General features: G+C 37.4%; 4 protein-coding genes and 1 pseudogene across 6 annotated transcripts; 2 read left to right on the top strand and 3 right to left on the bottom strand.

Annotated features, from left to right (window-relative positions):
* Window positions 934-9,822, top strand: LOC104768984 (formin-like protein 20). Of its 3 annotated transcripts, none has more exons than XM_019242310.1 (19): window positions 934-1,587; window positions 2,037-2,740; window positions 2,960-3,029; window positions 3,157-3,308; window positions 3,389-3,890; window positions 4,125-6,540; window positions 6,683-6,803; window positions 7,013-7,084; window positions 7,177-7,275; window positions 7,461-7,502; window positions 7,614-7,694; window positions 7,821-7,871; window positions 7,958-8,039; window positions 8,181-8,275; window positions 8,391-8,462; window positions 8,541-8,657; window positions 8,812-8,880; window positions 8,981-9,047; window positions 9,183-9,822. In XM_019242310.1, exons 1-19 carry the CDS (start codon window positions 1,515-1,517, stop codon window positions 9,368-9,370), a joined length of 5,073 nt encoding a protein of 1,690 aa, XP_019097855.1. In that variant the 5' UTR covers window positions 934-1,514; the 3' UTR covers window positions 9,371-9,822. The 3 variants fall into 3 exon arrangements, with proteins under 3 accessions (XP_019097855.1, XP_010491393.2, XP_019097854.1); XM_010493091.2 differs by having other exon boundaries at window positions 3,389-5,342; window positions 5,418-6,540; XM_019242309.1 differs by having other exon boundaries at window positions 3,389-6,540.
* On the top strand, window positions 10,063-11,139 carry LOC104768982 (annotated as a pseudogene).
* Window positions 11,227-12,843, bottom strand: LOC104768983 (probable xyloglucan 6-xylosyltransferase 3). Its single transcript, XM_010493089.2, has one exon. The coding sequence runs from the start codon at window positions 12,696-12,698 to the stop codon at window positions 11,319-11,321; it is 1,380 nt and encodes a 459-aa protein (XP_010491391.1). The 5' UTR covers window positions 12,699-12,843; the 3' UTR covers window positions 11,227-11,318.
* Window positions 13,134-15,460, bottom strand: LOC104768981 (protein NEN1). The gene is made up of 6 exons (XM_010493088.2): window positions 14,980-15,460; window positions 14,678-14,835; window positions 14,502-14,548; window positions 14,342-14,405; window positions 13,603-14,240; window positions 13,134-13,481 (listed from the first exon to the last, which is right to left on the bottom strand). The coding sequence occupies exons 1-6, from the start codon at window positions 15,251-15,253 to the stop codon at window positions 13,250-13,252; spliced, it is 1,413 nt and encodes a 470-aa protein (XP_010491390.1). The 5' UTR covers window positions 15,254-15,460; the 3' UTR covers window positions 13,134-13,249.
* Window positions 22,593-24,289, bottom strand: LOC104768979 (transcription factor MYB29-like). Its single transcript, XM_010493086.2, has 3 exons — window positions 24,093-24,289; window positions 23,556-23,685; window positions 22,593-23,468 (listed from the first exon to the last, which is right to left on the bottom strand). Exons 1-3 carry the CDS (start codon window positions 24,223-24,225, stop codon window positions 22,703-22,705), a joined length of 1,029 nt encoding a protein of 342 aa, XP_010491388.1. The 5' UTR covers window positions 24,226-24,289; the 3' UTR covers window positions 22,593-22,702.

Here is a 24,531-nt window from a genome sequence, read left to right as displayed (position 1 = left end):
CAGGAAGATCAATGGGCTGTTAACTATACTTAAGCCCAACTCTTTTTATATGGGTCTCAGTTAGGAAGACCAATGGGCTGTTAACCGTTTTTTTAAATATAAAAAAAAAAATCGTTTTTAGTTGTTTGATCATATACTGTACGTATATTACTTTCACATTTCTAATTTATTATTTTTTTCGTGCACATTCTACAATTAGTTTTCAGTTTTCACAGCAAATTTATATCATATACTCATGTAGACAAATTACTGTCCTCTCTATGATCGATTGATAAAAGAAGGGATCCGTCTGAAAGGATGAAAAAGAAGATCCCCTTTATTAAAGTTTTTTTTTTAAACATCATTATATTAAAAAAATACATTACACGTATATATTATACATGAACCAATTATAAATGTGGTAAGTACGTACGTACACGGAACATGGTTCACAAACAAAAAAATGTGAATGTGTTTAATGGCTTGTTCGCATATGAATGAATGATATTACTTCTAGGAATTTCTAAAAATGACGTGTTTTAGACAGATGGGAAAACCCCCAAGTTGAAATTTAATTATTATTGTTATTTTCGTAAGAAACGTGGTTGTAATTTTTTTTTTAAATAAAAAAATTGATTACTAATATATCCACGTAGGATGAGACAGACACCTAGAGAGTAGAGAACGGTCTTGTCTTCGTCTCGTCTGTCCAAAAAAATCCGAACCGAGTCTTTGTTACTTTTTCTCTAAACTGTGTCTAAAGTCGTCGTCCACTTACGCTTTTTGGTTCGTGTTCCGTCGAGTTCAATTTCAATTACACAACACAACTATGGTTACGAATCAAAAAAGTTTTTTTTTTGTTTGCTATTATTAAATACCTCTAAAATAATGAAAAAAGTAAATTAAAAAAAATAAAATAATAATAATAAAAATAATAAATTAAATTGAGAAAAAAACTGCTGGAAGATTTGTCGAAATCTCATATCTTGTTCGTTCTATTTTGTAATTCTGAGCTTCGTCTTTCTCCTTATTTTCACCTGAAATTCTTCATCTCACTGTCACTTCCTTCTCTCTCTTGATATATTTTTTAACAAACTATTTTGATTAGCTTCGAAGATTCTTTGTTTTCCACGATTCTGCATTGTACATATAGAGAGAGAGAGAGAGAGAGAGATCGATTCAATTTGAACCCAAAAAAAAAAAAGTAATTTGGAAAATTTCTTAGAACTTTTTTTTGGGGTTGGCGTTGTGATTACGACTTGTGTTGTTTCCAAAATTAGATTATAGAGAGGAGAATAATTCTGGGAATTGGGGTCTTTATCATGCTCTTGTAATTTTGCCAAAATTTGTCTACTTTTTTGGGCTTAGGTGGGGGTGAAAAAAAAAAATTAGGGTTTGTGAGGTGAATTTAGAGGAGGGGAAGAAGGGGATCTGGGGTTTAGGTCAACGGAATTGGAGCAGTCTATAATGATCTCTTTGTTGTTTTACTAAATCCGACGGTTTGGATCTGATCGCGGGAGAGACAGCGCCACCGGATGGCGCTGTTCCGTCGCTTCTTCTACAAGAAGCCTCCGGATCGCCTTCTCGAGATCTCGGAGCGTGTTTATGGTAATCTACTCTTTCTTGAATTCTTCTGTTTCAAGGATCAACCAACAAAAAAAAATTAAGCATCTCGAAACTTGCTTAAAATAATATTGGCGCATTGCTGGTTGGTTGGAGGGGTTTTGGCAGTTTAATTGCGTTGAGAATTTCGAGTGTAGCTTTTTGCAAATTGGAAGCTTAGCTGAACTTGTCTCTGTTTGAATTAAAGAGGTTTCTTAGGAATCAGAATCTCTTTGATGACCAATTTATAGCTTTGTGGGATATTCTTCTATTGTGTGTGTGTGTGTGTGTGACACGAAACCAAGAAATAAAAAACTGTGCTTTCCTTTAATGTTCGACAATGATACTTCTACATTGTATTCAGTGACAAAAGTCTCAAAGCTATAGGAATTATGTATTTGAGTTTCCAGGTTTCTGAGCTGTGATCGTCTCTTGTTTCTTTTTTTGTTTTGCAGTTTTTGACTGCTGTTTCTCTAGCGATGTTATGGGGGAGGCTGAGTACAAAGTATACTTGGGTGGCATCGTTACGCAGCTTCAGGATCATTTCCCAGATGCATCTTTCATGGTGTTTAATTTTAGAGAAGGAGAACAACGAAGTCAAATATCAGACGTGTTGTCTCAATACGATATGACTGTAATGGATTATCCACGGCAGTATGAGAGTTGCCCGCTTTTACCTCTCGAAATGATTCATCACTTCCTACGATCGAGTGAAAGCTGGTTATCGTTGGAAGGTCAACAAAATGTTCTCTTGATGCATTGTGAAAGAGGTGGTTGGCCTGTTCTTGCCTTCATGTTATCGGGGCTTTTATTGTACAGAAAACAGTATCATGGTGAGCAGAAGACTCTTGAGATGGTACACAAACAGGCTCCTAAGGAGCTTCTTCATCTATTGTCCCCTTTAAACCCACATCCTTCTCAACTCAGATATCTTCAGTACATTTCCAGAAGAAATTTAGGCTCTGACTGGCCTCCTTCAGACACGCCTCTTCTTTTGGATTGCTTGATTCTCAGAGATCTCCCACATTTTGAAGAGAGAAAAGGTTGCAGACCAATTCTACGCGTTTATGGGCAGGATCCTAAAGCCCGAACCAACAGGAGTTCCATACTTCTCTTCTCCACATTAAAGACAAAGAAACACACTCGTCTCTACCAGCAGGTACATCTAGACTATTGTATCTTTGTGACATAATATTATCATCACACTGATTTATGCACGGGAAATGGTTCTAATAATACCCTTTTCTTTCCATGTGAACTTGAGACGGTGGTGTAGTTTCCCACATATATGAATTAAAAACATTAATAAAAAGATAGTTTAGAGTTTGGGAGCTCGTTTATACCAATGAAAAGCTCATATGTGTGACCTCATCTGCAGGAAGAGTGTATCCTGGTGAAATTAGATATACAGTGCCGCGTTCAAGGGGATGTTGTTCTGGAATGTATACATTTGCATGATGATTTTGTNACCAATGAAATGCTCATATGTGTGATCTCATCTGCAGGAAGAGTGTATCCTGGTGAAATTAGATATACAGTGCCGCGTTCAAGGGGATGTTGTTCTGGAATGTATACATTTGCATGATGATTTTGTGACTGAGGAGATTGTCTTTAGAATCATGTTCCACACGGCATTTGTGCGTGCTAATATTTTAATGGTCCACCGCGATGAGATGGATATACTTTGGGATGCAAAGGACCAGTTCCCAAAGGAATTTAAGGCAGAGGTAGGCCGTTGTGAAAATATTCTCTGATCATCTTTTGAATAAGGCTGTTAAGTTTGAATGCATACTCATATATGTATCAGGTACTTTTCTCTGGCGCTGATGCCGTGGTGCCTACTATCGCTACTTCTACAACATCAGAAGAAGAGAACGATTTTGATATGGCTTCACCCGAAGAATTTTTTGAGGTGGAGGAAATTTTTAGCGATGTGATTGATGGACCTGACCATAATAAGAAAGATTCGGATAGTTTTGTGGTTGTTGATACTGCTTCAGATGATTCTGAGGGAAAAGAAGTGTGGAAGGGGGACGTGGATCCCAATGCGTTTCTAGATTGTGCATCAGTTGGATCAGATGATTCTAATCATAAACATGATATGCATGCAGAGACTAGCACGGATCCGGTTAAAGATATCACTGTTGATGATGTACATTATAGGTCGGATGGGAAGGCAGATTCTAATATTGACTCAGTGAAGGATATAGGAATAGATGATGGTGATGAGCAGCGAAAGAGAAGGATCATGGAAGCGAAGGAAAATGATTCTAGCACAGCAGAGACTCAACGCAAAGGTGATGCAGAAGGCAATGGTTCCCAGGATGATTTAGAAGAACCTAAAGAAAAAGATTCTAGAACAGCAGAGACTCAACGCAAAGGAGAAGGCAATGGTTCCCAGGATGATTTAGAAGAACATAAAGAAAATGATTCTAGAACAGCAGAGACTCAACGCAAAGGAGAAGGCAATGGTTCCCAGGATGATTTAGAAGAACCTAAAGAAAAAGATTCTAGAACAGCAGATACTCAACGCAAAGGAGAAGGCAATGGTTCCCAGGATGATTTAGAAGAACCTAAAGAAAATGATTCTAGAACAGTAGAGACTCAACGCAAAGGTGACGGAGAAGGCAATGGTTCCCAGGTTGATTTAGAAGAACCAACGACTCAGAAAACCAGTTCTAATCTCAACAAACCCATATCCGAAAAAACACAAGCTACACCAAGGAAACAGGTCGGAGCAAATGCAAAGGTGGCTGGAGATTCACTTAAACCGAAGTCTAAGCAGCAAGAAACACAGGGTCAGAACGTAAGAATGGCTAAGCCTAACGCAGTTTCTCGATGGATTCCTTCAAATAAGGGCTCATATAAAGATTCTATGCATGTGGCGTATCCCCCAACAAGAATTAACAGTGCCCCTGCTTCAATTACTACTTCTCTCAAGGATGGCAAAAGAGCTACATCACCTGATGGTGTGGTTCCAAAAGATGCTAAGACTAAATATCTGAGAGCGTCTGTTTCTTCACCGGATATGAGTAGTCGAGCTCCAATTTGCGCATCACCAAATTCTAGCCCAAAGGAAAAGCCGGCTTCTCTACCTACTGCCTCTCCCCATCAAGCTTCTCTAACCAGTGACGCCACTACATCAGTTTTACCCTCTCTAACCAGTGAGGCCACTACATCAGTTTTACCATCTAAGCAAGCAGCTGCATCACCGCCTCCACCTCCTCCACCTCCACCACTGCCTAATTACTCTTCACAGAACCAAAATGACAGATACTCTCAAACATCTGAGAGACCAAACAGTGGAACCGTGTTGCCTCCACCACCACCATCCCCACCTTGGAAGTCTGTGTATGCTTCAGCTTTGGCAACTCCTGCAACATGTTCTACTTCTCAACTTCCTACCTCTTCACCGCCTCCTCCGCCGCCTCCGCCTTCATATTATTCAGTAGGCCAAAAGAGCAGCGACACTGAAGCAAATCAGCTCCGATCAACACCGCCGCCTCCGCCTGCATACTATTCAGTAGGTCAAAAGAGCAGCGACACTCAAGCAAATCAGCTCCGATCAACACCGCCGCCTCCGCCTTCATACTATTCAGCAGGCCAAAAGAGCAGCGACACTCAAGCATATCAGCTCCTATCAACACCGCCTCCGCCTGCACACTATTCAGTAGCCCAAAAGAGCAGCGACTCTCAAGCATATCAGCTCCCATCAAAACCGCCTCCTCCTCCGCCGCCTCCGCCTGCATACTATTCAGTAGGTCAAAAGAGCAGCGACACTCAAGCAAATCAGCTCCGATCAACACCGCCGCCTCCGCCTTCATACTATTCAGCAGGCCAAAAGAGCAGCGACTCTCAAGCATATCAGCTCCCATCAACACCGCCTCCTCCGCCACCTCCCCCGTTTGCATCAGTGAGGCGAAACAGTGAAACTTTGTTACCTCCGCAGCCGCCGCCACCACCTTGGAAGTCTGTGTATGCTTCGTCTTTCGAAACTCGTGAACTGTGCTCCACATCGTCCCCTTCTAAACCACCACCACCACCTCCTCCTCCTCCAGTTAGCTCATCAAACACGCCGCCACCACCTTGGAAGTCTGTGTATGCTTCGTCTTTCGAAACTCGTGAACTGTGCTCCACATCGTCCCCTTCTAAACCACCACCACCACCTCCTCCTCCTCCATTTAGCTCATCAAACACAACAATAGCAAATGGACATCACATTCCCACGCCTCCTCCTCTGCCTTATACAAGTGTTGCACCTTCACCCGAGGTCCCACCTAGTAAAACAGCTCCACCGCCCCCACCTCCTCCTCCTTTTAGCCAGTTGCGTTCAATCCCTCAACCTCCGCCACCTCCTTTTAAGAATGCACACTCAGTACCTCCCCCTCCCCCTCCGCCACCAAGTCATGGAACACCTCCGCCACCACCGCCACCTCCGTTTAGATCTGGGGGACCTCCGCCACCACCGCCACCTCCGTTTAGATCTGGGGAACCTCCGCCACCACCGCCACCTCCGTTTAGATCTGGGGGACCTCCGCCACCACCTCCCCGGATGCCTGGAGGAGCCCCACCGCCGCCGCCTCCTCCAATGCGTGGTGGAGCCCCACCGCCTCCGCCTCCTCCGATGCGTGGAGGAGCCCCACCGCCGCCTCCGCCTCCTGGTGGTCGTGGTCCTGGTCCACCTCCTCCTCCGCCTCCTGGTGGTCGTGGTCCTGGTCCACCTCCGCCTCCTGGACCAAGACCTCCGGGTGGTGGACGTCCTCCGCCTCCAATGCTTGGTGGTAGGGGAGCTGCAGTTGATCCTAGGGGAGCAGGAAGGGGACGTGGTCTTCCACGCCCAGGTTTTGGGTCTGCAGCTCAGAAAAAGTCTTCCCTGAAGCCATTACATTGGGTTAAAGTAACAAGGGCTTTGCAGGGGAGCTTATGGGATGAGCTACAGAGACATGGAGAATCGCAAACGTATTGGACTAAACCTTATTTTTGCTTTTTTCTTACTTCTAAGTTCCCTTCTTGCACGTTTGATTATCCACGAAACTCAATTCTGTGATACTGAGGTTTTATTGACCATTGCTAATTAATCGTCATCTTTTCTTTCTGCTAGTCCATCAGAATTTGATGTCTCAGAAATAGAGACCCTTTTCTCTGCTACAGTGCCAAAGCCAGCTGACAAATCTGGGAGTCGACGAAAGTCTGTTGGGGCAAAACCTGAAAAGGTTCAACTGGTATGTGAAATAATCCTATCCTTGGTTACTGTCTGAGTACTACCCTGTGTATCTGTAAAATATATAAAAAGTTGTACTAAGAATGTCTCTATTAGCTACTGTCCTGGAATTTCTTCTACTTTGAAGCCTATTGCATGTCTGTATACTTTTGTGGCTCAATATTCAACTCGTTTTGAAAAGTTGTAATTGTCTGTCTTATGATTTTCCAGATTGATCTTAGGAGAGCCAATAACACGGAAATTATGCTTACGAAAGTAAAGATGCCTCTGCCTGATATGATGGTAAGCTCCAAAACCTACTTTTCAAAGTCATTATTGGTTAATCTTCCATAGCTTAATGATAATTATCCACATTTTTTCTTTGCATCATCCAGGCTGCAGTTCTGGCAATGGATGAGTCTGTATTAGATGTTGATCAAATAGATAATCTTATAAAATTTTGTCCAACCAAGGAGGAGATGGAGCTTCTTAAGGTTTTGCCTCTTGACTTTTGAGTAGCATTTTCGACATTTGTCTTTTATTTTGGAGATCATTTGTGAAATATTTCAATTTTTGGTTATCAATATTCACTTTTTTATTGACAATTCTTGGTTATCAATATTCACTTTTTATTGACATGAGTCCTTGTTTTTGGTCGTAATTGACTGATTTGTTGTAGAACTACACTGGTGACAAGACGACCTTGGGAAAGTGTGAGCAGGTCTGTTTAAGTCTTGAGATTCTCAATCTCGCACTGTTTTTGGTTCCTAGTATAATATGGTTAGCAATTAGCTTACTTTGTTTACTTCTGTCATCCATTTTGTTGTCGCAGTACTTCCTAGAGCTAATGAAGGTGCCACGAGTAGAGGCAAAGCTTAGAGTATTTTCTTTCAAGATTCAATTCGGCACTCAGGTCTGGTGGTATTACTTATACTGTTATAATCTTGTGATTCTCTGGAGGACGAAATTTTAGAGTCACCAGTGTCTATGTAACTGTAGATTATTGATCTTATTGATAATGATGTTTTTTTTGGTGCAGATAATAGAATTCAAAAAAAGTTTAAATGCAGTAAATTCTGCATGCGAGGAGGTAAGAAGATGCTTGCTGTAATTAACTCTATTTTTTAGTCCATCATTTCTCCTTGTTAAAATGTGCTCCTTATTGCTGTTCATCAGGTCCGTAATTCCCAAAAGCTAAAAGAAATTATGAAAAAGATTCTTTACCTGGGGAACACACTTAACCAAGGAACTGCAAGGGGTAAGTATTATATCAATCGTATTTTACATCATGTTTTAGCAACAAGACATATCCTTATGCAAGACAATAAAGTTCTCTGCTCAATGTGGGCTAGATTCGGCGCCTTTGTGGCTGATATAATTCTTGCTCTGCTTTATGCAGGCGCTGCTGTTGGATTCAAGTTGGACAGTTTATTGAAATTAAGCGATACACGTGCTGCTAACAGCAAGATGACCCTCATGCATTATCTTTGCAAGGTAAAACTATAATCGAAAAAAAGCAGGATCAAGTTTCTGATGAGGGTTGTAATTAGATTAGTCTGGCTCAGGAGGAATACATAATTCTGAAACCCTCATCTGTTTCTTTCTTTAGGTCCTTGCTTCCAAGGCATCAGTTCTACTGGACTTCCACAAGGATCTTGAAAGTCTTGAATCAGCCTCAAAGGTTTGCGTTTGTGCTTTTTTCGTCTTCAACTCATTTAGTTGCAATTGGCTCATCACTTGATTATCCTGTCTATTTCAGATACAACTGAAGTCTCTGGCTGAGGAAATGCAAGCCATAATCAAAGGGTTAGAAAAATTGAACCAGGAGCTCACTGCATCCGAAAGTGATGGTCCTGTCTCTGAAGTTTTCCGTAAAGTATGTTGGTTTTTCTTTCTTTTTCCTTTTGCATATTTTATCAATAAGGAATGCGAGATTAGTTCCATGACTGTGCCACATAACCCGTTGGAAGATACTTCTTCAGCTTAACTTCTTTTGGATACTAAACCTACGTTTATGTTTTCGATGACAGACATTGAGGGACTTCATATCCATTGCCGAGACTGAAGTGGCAACTGTATCGAGTCTTTACTCGGTCGTGGTAATTTGTCAACCTCTACTATTCCAAGCCCCTCTTACCTTTGACAATGTGTTTTGAGTCCTGAGATGATTTTTGTTTTGTATCTTATGATGGACAATAGGGAAGAAATGCTGATGCACTTGCGCACTACTTTGGTGAGGATCCTAACCGTTGTCCATTTGAACAAGGTATGTCGCGGGATATAAATTTCTCAAACTCTTGGGGCAATAATATACATAGGAAAAAGAAGTCTCTATTCGTTTTTTTAGTTGGAAGTGTTATGTAGCTAATAATAATAATGCCGGGGTGATGGAATGCCGCAGTTACTGCGACCCTCTTGAATTTCATAAGGTTATTCAAGAAAGCACACGAAGAGAACATCAAGCAAGCAGAGCTGGAGAAGAAGAAAGCTGCAAAAGAAGCGGAAATGGAGAAGGCCAAAGCAAAGGAAGCGGAAATGGAGAAGGCGAAAGGAGTCAGTCTGACAAAAAAACCAGTTGATGATAGCTGAGGAAAAAAAAACTTGAATATAATTTTGCAAAATCCGCCAGAATCTCTCTGAGAGAAAGCAAGGTCCAAAGGTGGTCTTGTAAGCCAGAAGGCGGGTGCTGCTGTTCGAGAAAAACCTGCATGAGGCGTGAAAGTTAAAAACAGGCTGGGGGGTCCCTATCGGGAGGGGTTTCGCCAGGGCGGGGGCTATCGAAGAAAACCATTGGAAGATAAAGAGACAGGTCTTCATCTCCCTCCACTAACGTTGACATATGATTCCACATTGATTTAATTCTAACATGTAAATTAGGATTCTTTCGTGTTGCTTAATTTTCCTAACTAGAGGAATTTTTGATAGATTGAAAATGTTGTATAGGGTTTTCAGGTAGATTGAGAGAAAGAAAGATGTAGAGCATTATTTTAGTGTGTATCTTTGTATCGTAACGCAACATCATTGTTCTTTTTTAGGATTCAGATTTCAGACCAATGAAAATAATACTGTAGTTTGCCAAACTTAAGTATTTCATCAAAGTAACTAAAAAAATAATCTAATTTCGAGAATGAAAAAGATATTTTTTTATGTAACGAAGTGATTCAGACCAATCAAAAGTTAAACTATACATTAATGTTTTTATACAATTAAAAAAAGGAAAGCAAGCAAACGCATACGTAAGAAAATAAAGAAACGACGAATAAGGAAACGCAACAATCACGTTTTTGTTGGATCCCAAAGTTTTGAAACTTTCATGGCTTTGTTTGTGTTGTCTTCTTCCTCCTTCACGCCACACTCTTCTCTCTTTTCTCACAAACAAACCCTAGCCTGTGTGTGACTAAGCCTCCTCGTCGGCTCGAATCCAAGTGAACAAAAAAAAATGACGGAAGATGAAGAACAGCTGATGATTGGTCCTTTAGATCCGAGTTCGTCAATGGTTGTCATCAGAGATTCCCCAATTCACGATGACGTTGTTTTCCCGCCGATCTACCACGAGAATCTCGTTGTCGATTCATCCATCTATGGAGTCGATACGTATCTCGAATCTCCTTCGGAATCCTCTTCTCCGTCGTCTTCATCGAGACACTCTGGTTCTTCTTCTTCTTCTTCTTCTTCTTCTTCTTCTTTTTCGTTGTTCCCTTCTGATTCAGATGTATTACCATCTGAATTCGACCGCAAGTCTCCGTTTGAAACTGAACAGAAATCTCCGCCGTTACTATTAGTCGTCGGCGAGTCTCCACCGTCCGATTCAGACAAACAACCAAAATCTCCGCGAGTTCCCGATTCAGACGGGAAACAATTGAATCGTCGTGAAATTGATGTCTTTGGAGATTGGTGGGAGCTTCTTCTCGTACGTGTGTACTCGAAATTGAAGAATTTGGTCACCTGGTTCTCAGTCACTCTCCGGCCGTTTTATCCAGTTCTTGCGTGTACAAGCTCGCCGGAAACTTGTCAAAGGTGGAACCACTAATCATCTTCGAGATGCCATCAAAGAGAGAGACGAGGTTTGTTCATCATTTTTTTCTTTATATCTTTGTGCATACAAAGTGTTTGATGAAATGTCTAAGAGACTTCAATGTTTACAATGTTACTTAGCTATGCTTCTTTTTGTGATTTTGCAAACAGAGGATAGTTCAGCTTTTACATCAGATTGCTCAGATGAATGAGTTACTGATTAAGCACCACAAGGACATCGTATCAAGAAGATGATCGATTCTTTTTTTGTTTCTTGTTTATATTCTTTTGTAAGTCACTCAAAGCTCTCTGTAAAATTTCTACATCTCAATCTCTCGAAATCATCCTTAGTGTTCTGCAAAAATCTTTTCTTTGAAATGAAAAGGTACTTGAACAAATTGATTGATAATACATCATCCTCTGTTCAAGTTAACAAAAGAATCTATTGACTTTTATATAAATGGAAACAAAAAAGACAAAAGTAATGAGCTTTTTGAAAGTTCCCAAACCGGTTTATCCGTTGCTAGCTCCGTGGTTCAATCTTGAGAGGTGACATTCTCCGAATATCAAACCTATCGACAAATTTCAAAGGAAACGTTGTCTCGTTCCTGATCCTCTTGATCTTAGGACTTAACAATCCCCTGTGACCAAATCCATAAAGCTTAAGCACTTGATTATCCGCAAAGTTAAATGCTCTCTCCATACTCTTCAAGCAACGTTCAACAGCGTAATCAGCATAACTCCCACACGGTTTACATCCAACAAAGTGAGTAATAAAAGGCCATCTCTCATCTCCCAAACCCGGATGATACTTCTCTATCATCTCCTCATACCTATCAACTAACCCTTCCCAAAACCCATGAAGATAATACTGATTCTCCACAAACACTTTCTCCATCCACGTATCCTTCTGTGAAAGCAGTAGATAGATCAATGCAGACTGATCATCAGCTTCGAACGCTGGTCTTCCTTTAAGATACGCAGTTAGAATCTTCCCAGCTTCTTCACGTATAGGTCCTTTAGGTCCCATTGGAGCCCAAGCATCCAACAAATCCAAAGACCACTCACAGTTCCTAAACAAGAAGGAACCAGTATTCAAAGCAATCCAAGACTTCTGATCAAACAACAAATCCGGATACCCGTGAATAACCAAGTTATGATTCTCATATCTAGACAAGGGTATCTCAAACACCATGTCTGTAAACAAAGCATCACTATCCATCCACCAAATCCACTCGATCTCAGGGTGAGACAACATTAACCTCCTAAGCATTGGAAGCTTAGCCCAATACCCAGCAAGCTCCTTGTCCAAATGAGCCATGTTATACACAATCTCAATCCCATGAATCCTACAATAATCAATCTTGTTCTTCACTGATTTCAACAAGTAATGATCACCAATGGGGTTGTCACAAGGCTTTGGAGGCGAACCTGTTAAAAGCAAAACCTTGGCTTTCCCATTGACGACACTTGGGAAACTTGGGTTTTGCGTTAACCAAAGTTTACGTTTTTGATCCCAGTTTGTGATCTTTGGTCCGAGAGTGTACGTCATGTTGAGATCAAGATCCGAGTCAGGTGGCTCGTTTGGGTCTGTAGGATCCGAATCGGATCGGATCTCAGCTAGAAGTCGGTTAGTCTCTTCGATTAAGTTCTGGTTAACGGCGTCGGCGTCGGAAGTTCCGAAGTTGACGCCGATAGTGCCACGTAGGACGAGGATGGTGACGAAACCACATAGGATTGTCATCTTGACGTTGTTGAAGGTCTTCTGGATCTGTCTGCCACGTGGTGGTGGTGGTCTTCTTCCTCCTCCGCTGCTCGTCATCGTCGTCGGAAGAACGCCGGCGACGGCGGAAGAAGCGGTTGAAATACGCTTCTGAGTCTTGAATCTGTCTTCCTTCCCCATTGTGTGGAACAATTAGTAAAGCAAAACAGTTTGATCAAGAAGCCATTGTTGTTGTTGTTGTCTACTACTTGTTTTGTCTTAGCGAGAGAGAGAGAGGTGAGACACACACAGAGGACGCGGACAATTAACAACTTTAGAGATCAAGATTCAGATATTATTTGATTCAGATTCGATTCACTTAATTGCACCATTAGTACTACTAATAAAGCAAAACCATACTACCATGTAATAAAAGACTTTCATTATTAACTGAATTAATTCTAAAGATTATTATATTAATTCAGCCAAAGTAACAAAAATATGTTGGCTCAACGTAATGAAAAGTTTGTAATGTCCAGAAGAAGATGTAACATGAAGCATTTCTCGTTAAGTGATTTAATCAGGAATTCAAGATTGCAGTTTATGCATTCTTGCTCAGTTAGACACAAGGAACCATTCTACAAATCTGGATTGCATTTATTTGAAACTTTTATGTACAGAGTCTTCTCAACTACATGATTACAACACAGAACGAGTGAGTGTGTGTTTGGGGTTAACAGTTATGTATTGATTTATGAGTGTACAACTAGTTTTTTGGCAACAAGGCGGATTCCTGCCTTCTGATGATAATCATACGGTTCCAGAGACAAGAATGCATCGACCAAACTTCCCGTGGTAAGCAACGATTCCAGCTCCTCACCGTTCGGGTTGCTGAAGATTAGTTTCTGAGTAGCTCCAGAGGACTCTCTCTGGTGTATCTCTGTTGCATACCGAGCTACATCTCCGTTTATTTCTGTTGCAATACTGCAGAAAAAACACAAGAAGCTAATCAGGAGAAACTAAAAGCAAACCAATCAAGAAACCAGGATTTTGTTTGAAGAACATGGAACCAGAAAGGGAGAGTTTAGTAAGGTATAAAACTTACTGTATCCTTGCGTTAGGGTAGTTTACAAATCCCTTCGTTGGATTCACAACCGGATTCCAGTCAGAGGTAGAACCCGAATCAACGGATAGTTTCTGCGCATTACTGTCACATGCTTCGAGTATGCTGCACAGGCTTGGATTCAGATCAACCACAAAGTTTAACCTCCGTCTCCCAGTGTTATCCATAAACTTCCCACTGACTCCAAACCGTATTTTCAGACAAGAACAGTAGAGCTGCAGAGGGGAATCATCACCATAGAGTAGTGTTAGTTTCTTCATTTGGCTTCCAGGGAAAAACGGGACAAGAAGCGCTTTGATGTATGGAATAGATATCGCATCTGGCGCCAAGAATCCCTCATGGTCACTTGTATTCTCAAAGACAACAGTATCAGATGGTTGAATCTGTTCTTCTTCTTCTTCCATGAGAATGTCTGATTGAAGGTGGTTGTCGGAAGCCATTTCATTCCTCAAGACGCTCATGTTAAACGGATCCGGCTGAGCTGCACTGTTCTCGCTAATGGACGGTAGCCTAACAGAGGTTACTATATTACCCTCGTGAGAAGAAGATGCATCGAGACGTCTCCTTGAACTAGTGGTTCCTGGAGATACCGAATGATCTACAAGTTCGACACTCGACTCCTACGAAATATAAAATCATTGCCTCTAATTAGTCCGGTTTTCTAGACATTGTTTGCAACAGATATTAGAAGATAAAGACTAGTAACTAAAAGAGAACATACCAAGAACAACACCGTAGCACAATATTTGACAACCTCAAGATTCATTCTAACATCGTCAAGGCTCCTGAATTAGGTAAGTACAAAGAACTAGACCTTAATAAGCTTTTGATAGTTTGAGGTAATGAATTAGATTTTTTAATGCTTATGCGTTATATTTTACCTATGCGTCTGCTTCCCGAGTCCAAAATAAGTAGCCAAAGTTGCCATCTGCAGTAACAAAGCACACAGAGGATTTAAGACACTTAGTAAAGAATTAAAATTCCATCATTCACCAATCCGATATTGTGAAAAGTAACAAACTTTTTGGGAAAAAAAGGAATGTTTCGTTTGTAGTACCTTCATATTACCAGCTCTCCTACCAAACCTTTGAGTAAGCAAAGTCAATGAGTCGATGGCGCCTTTTGGCTCAGGTGGTTGACGTCCAATTTCTGCAAATGCTTCCCTGATCCTTGCACAATCAAACCTCAATATATTGTGACCTGCCCAAATCCTCCCTGCAAAAATCAAAACACAAAATATAATGTAAAAGCTTGAATCTTGGCCATTCCTTTGATTACATTTACAAACTCAACCAAGAACTCAAAAATTTCAGGATACGAAACAGAGTTTTTAAAGAAGAAGAAGAAGAAGATTATAACCGTGGAGAATGTCGTAAACAGTATCAGCGATATCGGAGAACAAAGGTGCCGAAACGACGTCGTCACGCTTGATGCCGTTACACCTGACGGACAAGGAAGATATGAGACTCAAATCTGCAGGTTGGACAAGAGTCGTGTAGCTTCGGAGCTCCGTAAGCTTCTTCGGGCAAACAAGTATTGACCCGAATTCTAGTATCGCGAAACGTTGACCACGGTTTGGCACAGTCGTCTCAACGTCGAAGAAGGCAATCTCGGACCTATCCTCCGTATCCATCGGTTAAACGGGTCGGGTTCAATCGAGTGGTAAAAGTGAAAAGTTTCGAAATTTGTTCGGTAAACTTGAAGGATCATCGATGGGGCTTATATGAAGAGATCAAAGTTACTTACTTTACCCAACTCTGCAGGCAATGTGAAAATTTTCAATTACTTTTTAGGGTTTATCTTTCTGGGTAGGTTTCATAATGAGAATTCACAAATTTCAATTGTTAGATTCCTTGCTTCGTTTATACAAGTTGTTTTGTAAGTTGTGTAATAATAACTTGCAAGTAACCTGGTGAGAGATCTTGTCCTTGTTCCGAGGTTGTCTGAGATGGATTTATAATTTCGCTTATTATTTAAAACTCAGAAGAAAAAAAAAAGACTAAAACGTTACGATACGTTGGCCCAAAAAGAAAAAGAAGTAGAAACCACTAAACGGGCTTTTTATGTTCTTAACGGCCCAATTAGGGTTCCTTTAATTATAGACCCGAAGATTTTTTTAGCTGGAAACTCACAAGTAAACAACTCACAAGAATCTAAAAAAGAGATTCGTCTTGTGGTTGGAATGAACTACTCCATCCATAAACAAGATCCAAAGTATATTACTAACAGGAGTTTTTAATTAGATGCACGTTTGACCACTACAGTATTTTCATTTAATAATTGATTTAAGAAAAGGCTGCAATAATTTTTTATTTTTTTTGAATGAATGTAAAATTTTATTCATAAAAAGAACAAGTTCTTTACAACAAGTGTAAGACCATGATTAGTGGGAGTTATTTCCCAAAATTCTTTTATTAAAATGTAATAAAAAATATAAAAAAGAGAGAGAAAGAAAGAGGAATGCTTCTCAAGTTACTAGGGGAAGTAACGGTTATCTCTCTTTTTCTACACGTATCAGTATGTTATTAGTTACATATTAATTTTTTTTTTTTTGAGCAATGGTGAAGGGTTCTCCACTAATGATGCTCTAACGGAGCTTAGAGAAGAGAGATGATTTTCGAGAGATTACATTATGTTCTGGTTGAAAACCAGAGCGTAAGGATATCTGCATACTGATCATTGCCTGAGTTTAAAAGGAGGAAGAGTCTATTTCTGATGGTCCGATCGATCTGCTTCACAAGTCTAGTTGCCGGGCTGCAATAATTTCAGTTTGTTAAACAACACCATGTGCAGTGGGTTAATTATACAGTTCTTGTTTATTGATTCTCCCATTAAAAATTTATCATTAAAATAAAATTTCCCCCCATTTTCCAATTTCCTAATACTACTTTATAAAAATTTATATCCACTTTGTTGGAACTTGAACATCAAAAAATTTCCACGTTTAAAGTTCTTGGCTATATATAAATTATTTGGTTAGATCAAATATATCATCGCTGGGATTGATTTAGTAGTGGTTGGACTAGCTTCTAGCTAGTGGGATTTGATCCCCTTAGGGTTAGGTAAAAAGAAGTGGTGTAAGTTAAAAACGTATACAGCTAGCTAGAAGAACATGGGTTCGATTATCGTTGGAAATATATAATCGGGAAAATAAAGTTGATTTGGATTTGGACTCTTAAAAATGTATGGATTAAGGAATTTGGAATTTATTTACAAAAATAAAAGAATTTTGTTTTCTTTTGTATAAAGCTATTTTAATATATGGAAAAGGAAAAAGAAGCTAGGTTTAGAGGTTTAAATATAACCCTACCTTGAAGACCGTCATCGAATACGTGGGTGGACTACGGAACTTGAGGTATCATCTACTATTAATTAAGAAAGATAGCTTCATATTATATAATGTGACTACAGGTTGCTTATTTTGGCTAGCTATGCGAATAATATGATCTTGATCATAGAGTATTTGCAGCCGTACGTGTAATAAGCTACGTTTCTTTTTGGTTGTATTGTCTAATCGCAAATATAGTATTGTGGGTCTATTTTCAGTTCAATCGCTGTTTCAAGTGTGGATTTTTAGTCGGATGACAGAAACATAAAACTTTCATTTTCACACACACCTCCAAAATTAGATCATATATATCATTCGCATGTGCATCCACACACATGAAAAAAAAAAACAAAAGCAGTCATAATATAAGTCATATCTCACACGCACACACACACACACGTCACACCAACCCATATATATATATATATGATCAATGAAGATTTTAACAGATATTGCTCACTCTCTATTATTAAGATTCGTTTTTGTTAGCAAACAAAATTTGTCGGGTGTACAGATCCTATTTTGTTGCTCACTCATTGCTCTCTTTACCTTTTGAGTTATAGTGTGGACCTCTACATAAAGCTTTAGATTCTTATCTGCCGAAATATATAGATAAAGCTTATTTTATTTAAGAAAAGAGTTAAAAAAAAATATATATATATATATATATATATATATAAATTCTTCCGCAAATCATACACTAATCGACCCGGCCGGGCCTTAGTGACTGATATCTAGAACAGTTTAACAAGTTAAATAAATAATTAAAAAACTAAAAAAAAAAATCGAAGAGAAAAACCCTAATTATAATCTTAGGCAAATTATCAACATTGGGAAATTGACACGCCATAGACAGATCATGAGAAGTTCTTCATGTCGTGGGACCTAACTGAGGGGATAATTGGTTGGTTAGTTCCATCAACATGTTCTCGGCTTCGTTGTTATCGCTAATGAATCGCTCAAGAAACTGTGGGAAATCATAATCGATCGGGGATGCTGAGATCAATGCTCGTGTCCGAGATCTTCCTTGTTATCGATCATATGTTCAGATGACTAAAAGAATGAGTTTTAGAGACATGAATTAATTACGGTGTATAAGATCTCAAGGTTCCTGCTATGTAGGTTGATAAGATCTTGCCGATGGAACCAGCTTTTAAAAGCCTTGACGTAGGACTCGATCGATCTTTCAAAACGTTTTTTTACTGCTTAAGACGATCTCCAATGGTTTTCCCTATTCTTACCTCTAAAATAGAGGAACTCTATAATGAAGGTGACTTTTGCTCCAATAGATACCTCTATTTTTTCTTTTAAAAAAGAATATTCCGTAGATTTTTTTTTTATTTTACTATTAATACCTTTTACTAATAAAAGTTGCAAACTAACCCATTTATTTTAGTATATGTGAAACTTTCATAAAATTATGATATTATTTAAAATTTTAACATTCATAAATATTATTTAAATATCACATTTATTCAAAGAAATACATTGCATCATATAAAAATAATGTTATTGGTAGATCCGGAAGTAATTTACCAGAATATTAAATAATTAGTTTTTGTTGTATTAAAAATAATATTATGGCATGAATAAAAACTAAAATATTTAAGTTATTTATATTTAATAAGTTTTTATATAAATTTTCTTTTGCAAATAATAGTCTCAAATATTAAAAATGTTTTTCTATACAAAAACCTTTAAAATTTTTGTATACGAAAACCTTTAAAAATTTTAAACCAAAATATTAAAATTAGTCAAATTTAACTTTATAATCAATTATCCTATTAATATACTCCATTAAATTATTATTAAACTATTTAAATATATATTTTATTTATTTTGATCATAAATATAAAAATGTTAAAATTTCAAGGACCATTTTATCAATAAAAAAGTTCAACTCTATTATAGAGGAAAAAATAGAGTTCCTCTATATATAGTGAAAAAAGTAGAGATCTCTATTATAGAGGTAGAAATAGAGATGGGTTGGAGTAGATTTTACTCAAAAATAGAGTTAAAAAGCAAATATAGAGGTGGGTTGGAGATGCCCTAAGAAAGCACTCTCTCAACGCCCCCATCACTGCTGATGTCGGTTCTTATTTTATTATTTTTGAAATAAAATTATATCAATTAAAACATTTGATTAGTTTTGTCAAGTTAAGATAAGTAATAAAATTTTATTTTATTAATAAAATATGGACTTGGAAATATAAACAAAATTAAGTTTTTGTATTGTATTTGTATGATATTTTAATATTATACACAATCCAAAATGTGTATCTAAAAAGAAAATAGGGTAATGGGGACAATAAAAAATATTTTAGCAAGTGTATAATTAAAAACTCATGTAAAATAACATTAATCTGAAAAATTTTACCCGTAACGTACGTCCGCCTTGACTCCATTGTGATCATGACGGGTGCTCATCCGGATTGCATTCTTCTTGCGAATCGAAACTTCTTGGGATTTGCCAGATCGACTACGGGCTCTACGAAGCTAGTGGCTTGTGGTTTACGGAATCAATGCTGCAAATGTAATTAATCAAACGTTTCTTGAGCGATGTGTGTTCCAATAGTTTTTCGTTATCCGTTCTTTTTTCCAAAAATCTTGCTATGTCAGACCACCTAGCTAATAAGAAAAAGGTTTATGTATATCAAGAACATTTAAAAGATAAAACTTAAAAAGACACGTCATTCTTTAATCCTTTAAGCATTCGGGTAACTTGTTCGGGTTCGGTATTACCTATTCAGGTTCGGGTAAATGGGTTTAGAAATATAGAATTCATTGGGTAATTTTAGATATATGGGTTCAGTTTGGTTTAGGTACTATCGGGTTCGGATCGATTGGGTTACAAATTTTAGAACCCGATTAACACCTGAACTATCGGGTACCCGAAAAAAAAAAATTAAAATTAATTAACTTTAAATAAATTAAACTAAATTTTAACTTATGTGACAAAATATTTTAGAAATTTTGATTATTTTTTATATCTAAGTATAAAACTAAATGAAAAATTCAAAACTATAATCATAATTTTGGGTAATTGCATTATATTAATGCTAAATATTATAAATATGTTCTTAAACAAAAACATTATAAATATGTTTATATATTTGGGTTTGATGGGTACCCAAACCGGTACCGGGTATTATCCGACCCGAACCCGAACCCACGGATATTAGAAAATAGAACCCAATATAATTTTATAGATAAACTTGTATCCAATTTGAACCCGATTTTTCGGATCGGGTTCCAGATTGGATATTCGGGTACGATTTTTACCGGCAGGCTTTAATAATTTTACGTCCATGTACATATGTACTAACATTTATTTCTTTATTTTTCAGACAAACATTCACTACGATATGCATGTTCACTAATTTGCATTTATATAGAATAACACGTATTAATAATTATGTTAAAAAAATACCAGGAGAAAAAAACAATCAATTAAAAACTGTTTTCGTCCTTTCTAACTGTTTTTTCATTGTGTTCATCACCAATACAGAATAAAATAGAACTGGCAGAGATAGTGATGTGTTAAGTCCTTGTCCCCTGGAAGAAGGTTAGGTAATAGGTATAGTAGCTAGGATATTGGACGGTGCACGTTTTTGGTATCTTTGTCAGTCTTTCCATATATGTCACAGCCTTGTACCTCTAGGCTCTATCCACTTTTTTACTTATTGCGTCTCTAATTATTCGGGTGCATCTAACCTAAAATATTGTAACATATTTAGCTTTAGTATTTGAAAACAATCAGTGGTCTAACTGTTCTAATAGCCACACAAATAGAGGCATGCAAAAAAATCATCCGTTTTGTTCTCAAGCACTGCAATTAATGCAACATCTACATATTTGGTCCCTATTCCTAATGCAAAACGTCTTGCTTCAATTTTTAAGACCAATAAGTGTTGAGGATCTTGGCTAAACACCTCCAACTGTACATGTGACAAGCTATCAAGAAAAAAAAAAAACAGATTGATTTTTCAAGAGTGGCTCATGTGTGAGATCTATCTTTATTGTTATATATTCTGAATTCTAAAGATATCTTATTAGCTTCCTTGGAACTCCATCAATTTGTATCAAAGAATTTGTTACTTCTCTATCTTATTATTAGTAAAGTTGCAAAGTATTAATGTCTTCTACTATATATACGTGAAAAGTTGGTTGCTGCAGTCATCTAGATTAGTTTGAGCTGCGGTCTAGCTAGACAACTTGGACGTTGAAGATTAAGGGATATTTATAGACATAATTTAAGTACACTCGGAAATCGAAAAAAAAAAAAGAAAGGGGAATTGAATCGTTCACGAGCAGCCACACATATAAAAACCATAGCTTATCACGGAGTATAGTAGTCTGATATTGATGATATCGTTGAATGTTTATTAAATTTGTTTTTCTTTGGCACACAAAATCTGTCGGATGGTCACAATCCAATTATTTGCTCACTTATTGCTCTTAGCATTTGCGTATAAATACATAATTAATTAACTATTTGTGGACAAGATATTATAGTACACACATATTAGGAACAACGTTATTTCTCGTCTTTTCTTTTTCAACAACGTTATTTCTCGTTTGTTATATTCCAAACTTTTATGTAAAAGAAATGATGGTGTGCGGTATGTCCAACGAACGATTACGAAAGATCACAAAACTTTTTATGTAAATTTTAAACAGTAGCATTTGATAGATACATATTACTTTTGAACGAATAAAACAGCAGTGTAAAATGATATATTGCGACATACATCACCAAAATTTTATCGCCTTACCAAATACATTCACCAGAAAATTTATATTTTACTTAAATCCTTAACTTGTTTCTGCAATTAGTTTAAGAGATAAGTTAAAAAAAATTACTGTATAAAATTTTGTTCTTCTACGCCATTATATTAGTATTGAATTCAATTCTTTTTAAATATCTCATTTATGTTTTGATTAATCATCATTAATGCTTAGTACTTCGAAGAACTTATCCATAACAATTAAAATAATATTTTTTTCTTTGAAAAAATAATACTCCATAAATTCATCGAGTTTCTCCATAGCCATAGGGGTTTATTTTCTTCGGACTTTCATCACAAATTTGTGCTACATATTTCCTAATATTTTTAGTAACATGGTTACATGGCTCAGGCAAACTAAATATTTTTTACGGCGTGTTTTTATGTGCTATTCGTCAATTTTTGAAAGTTTGATAGTATTATTTAAAACTTTTATTTTTTTGTATAATATATTTTGCACTTCTGGAAGAAAAATATAAAGTTGGATAGTTTTGACATTTTGAATTCGATGTGATACTGACCAATTTTATTGGCGTACACCATAGTTTTGTACAATATTAAACCATGCATATATAGGTTTATGCCAAATATATATTAATTTTAGATATTTTATGTTATAAAATGGCATCTTCAAACAAAAGGAAAAAATCATATCTATTGAATCATTGTAAGTTAGATAACAAAAAAAACAAAATTATAAATTTATTCAATATTTAATTTCATAAGGAGGTCTACAAAGATTAAAAGAAAAAAAAAAGTTACTATATGTATATTAAATAAAATAAAAAAAAAAAGAGAGAGAAAAAAAAACTCGTGTCTCCCGCAAATCAAATATTAATTGATCCACAGACCGAGAATCTTTTATTGAATATAGCAACTTCTACTGTGAACCTGACAATAACTTGACAAATATCTACGAGAACCATCAAAGTACCGGTGAACTCTGTTCCGGTAAGCAATCAATGGATTATATGAAGTTCATGTCGTCGCAATCTTGGTTCGTGTCACGATTAAAATCGGAATCTTCAACAAGATAATTTGACCACTCGGTTATGTTCTGCATAATATCGCATTCATCAACGCTTGGTGATGAGACATCAGACATAAGTAGATCTTGAATGTTGTCGCCTTCGTTGTTACCAAACTGCTCAAGAAACTGCGAGAAATCGTATGCGGAATTGTTGAGTTCAGTGTTCATGCTGATATCATCGGGAATAATGTGTTCGGATGGCAGAGAGAATGGATCATACTCGTCCATCTGAAGTTGACTAGTATCGGAAAAGTCATCATTGAGACATGGAGGAGACAAGGATGTAGAGCTGATCAAGGTTCCTTCCATGGAGGCTGATAAAATATTTCCAATGGAAGCAGCCCTAGCTGCAACTTTGTTTAACACTTTTGATGTAGAACTTGACCTCTTAAACAAGTGTTTCTTGGAGGTCAAGGAAGCACCGTGTCTCGGTGTCTCATCACTGCTGCTTGTCTCATGATGTAGATTGTTGGAGTTTGAAGAAGGAGGAAGAGACTTTGGAGACATCGAACCTGATTGCGATTGTTCATCATCGTTGGGATCAGAAGTCTTGGGCGTGCCTGGATTAGGGTTAGAGGCAAGTGGCTTGTGGGTGACGGGATCGATTCCCTGATCGGTAAGACGTTTTTTAAGATGCGTGTTCCAATAGTTCTTGATCTCGTTGTCTGTTCTTTTGGGTAAATGTCTCGCTATGACCGACCACCTATTAAGAAGAATAATATCCAAACTTTAATATATGTGCTAAATTACACTTATTGTGTGGAGTTTGACAAGCTAGAAGCATTTTTACTTGTTGCCGCGAGAAGCGTGAAGCATGATGATAATCTGTTCCTCCTCGTAGCTAAACTCTCCTCTCTTGATATCAGGTTTCAAATAGTTAGCCCATCGCAGTCTACAACTCTTTCCACATCGTTTGAGTCCTAATTATACCACCATTGTCATGATTATAAAACCAACTGTTAGACAGTATATACATATACAAAATTTATTTTCTTTCATAAAGATTTATTCTCTACTAATTCATAAGATTCGTTGTTAAAAAAAAAGATTCTATAATTATATTGTATTTAATTAATTAATCATTTTTATTGAATTTGATATTACTTGATTTTCATATCAATTAGGTTTCAAATATTCGTGCATTTGACGTATTGATATCAACTAATTGAAAATGCATAGGAAATGCAAAACACCAGTCTTCACTAAACCAAAAACTAAAAAAAAAATAAGGTGGTGGACTGGTGGTATATAAACAACTATATAAACATAATATAATGAAGTACTTTGTTAAAAAAAAATAACATAATATAATTAAGTAGAAATATACCAGCTTTTTGGGGAATATCACGCCAGCCTCCTTCACCGTGCTCATGAATGTAAGAGATGAGTTTCTTGTCTTCTTCGGCGGTCCATGCTCCTTTCTTCAGCCCTTCTCCCACACAACATGGCTTTCTTGACATTTTTTTCTTTCTTTATGATTATAGATTTTACATACAACCTAATCAATGATGAAGAAACAAGAAAATAAGGTAACAAACAGAAAAAAAAAAAAAAAAACCCCAGTAATGTCGTCGAATTTTAATGCAAAAGACTGATAGATCTGTTGATGAGAACTCTGATGCATCTGAATATCAAACTGACTGAGAAACTGTGGAAGAGCATTTTCATCTTCAAGAATATTTATAATCTATATAATTTGAAGATGGGGAGGATATATCACAGTTATAACTTACACTACAAGAAAACAAGCAATTAGCGACTGCACT

The sequence above is a fragment of the Camelina sativa genome, chromosome 20 (assembly GCF_000633955.1).
Source record: "Camelina sativa cultivar DH55 chromosome 20, Cs, whole genome shotgun sequence".
NCBI classification, from domain to species: domain Eukaryota; kingdom Viridiplantae; phylum Streptophyta; class Magnoliopsida; order Brassicales; family Brassicaceae; genus Camelina; species Camelina sativa.
The sequence above is the reverse complement of the archived record's forward strand: the minus strand, read 5'-3'. Positions and strand labels throughout refer to the sequence as shown.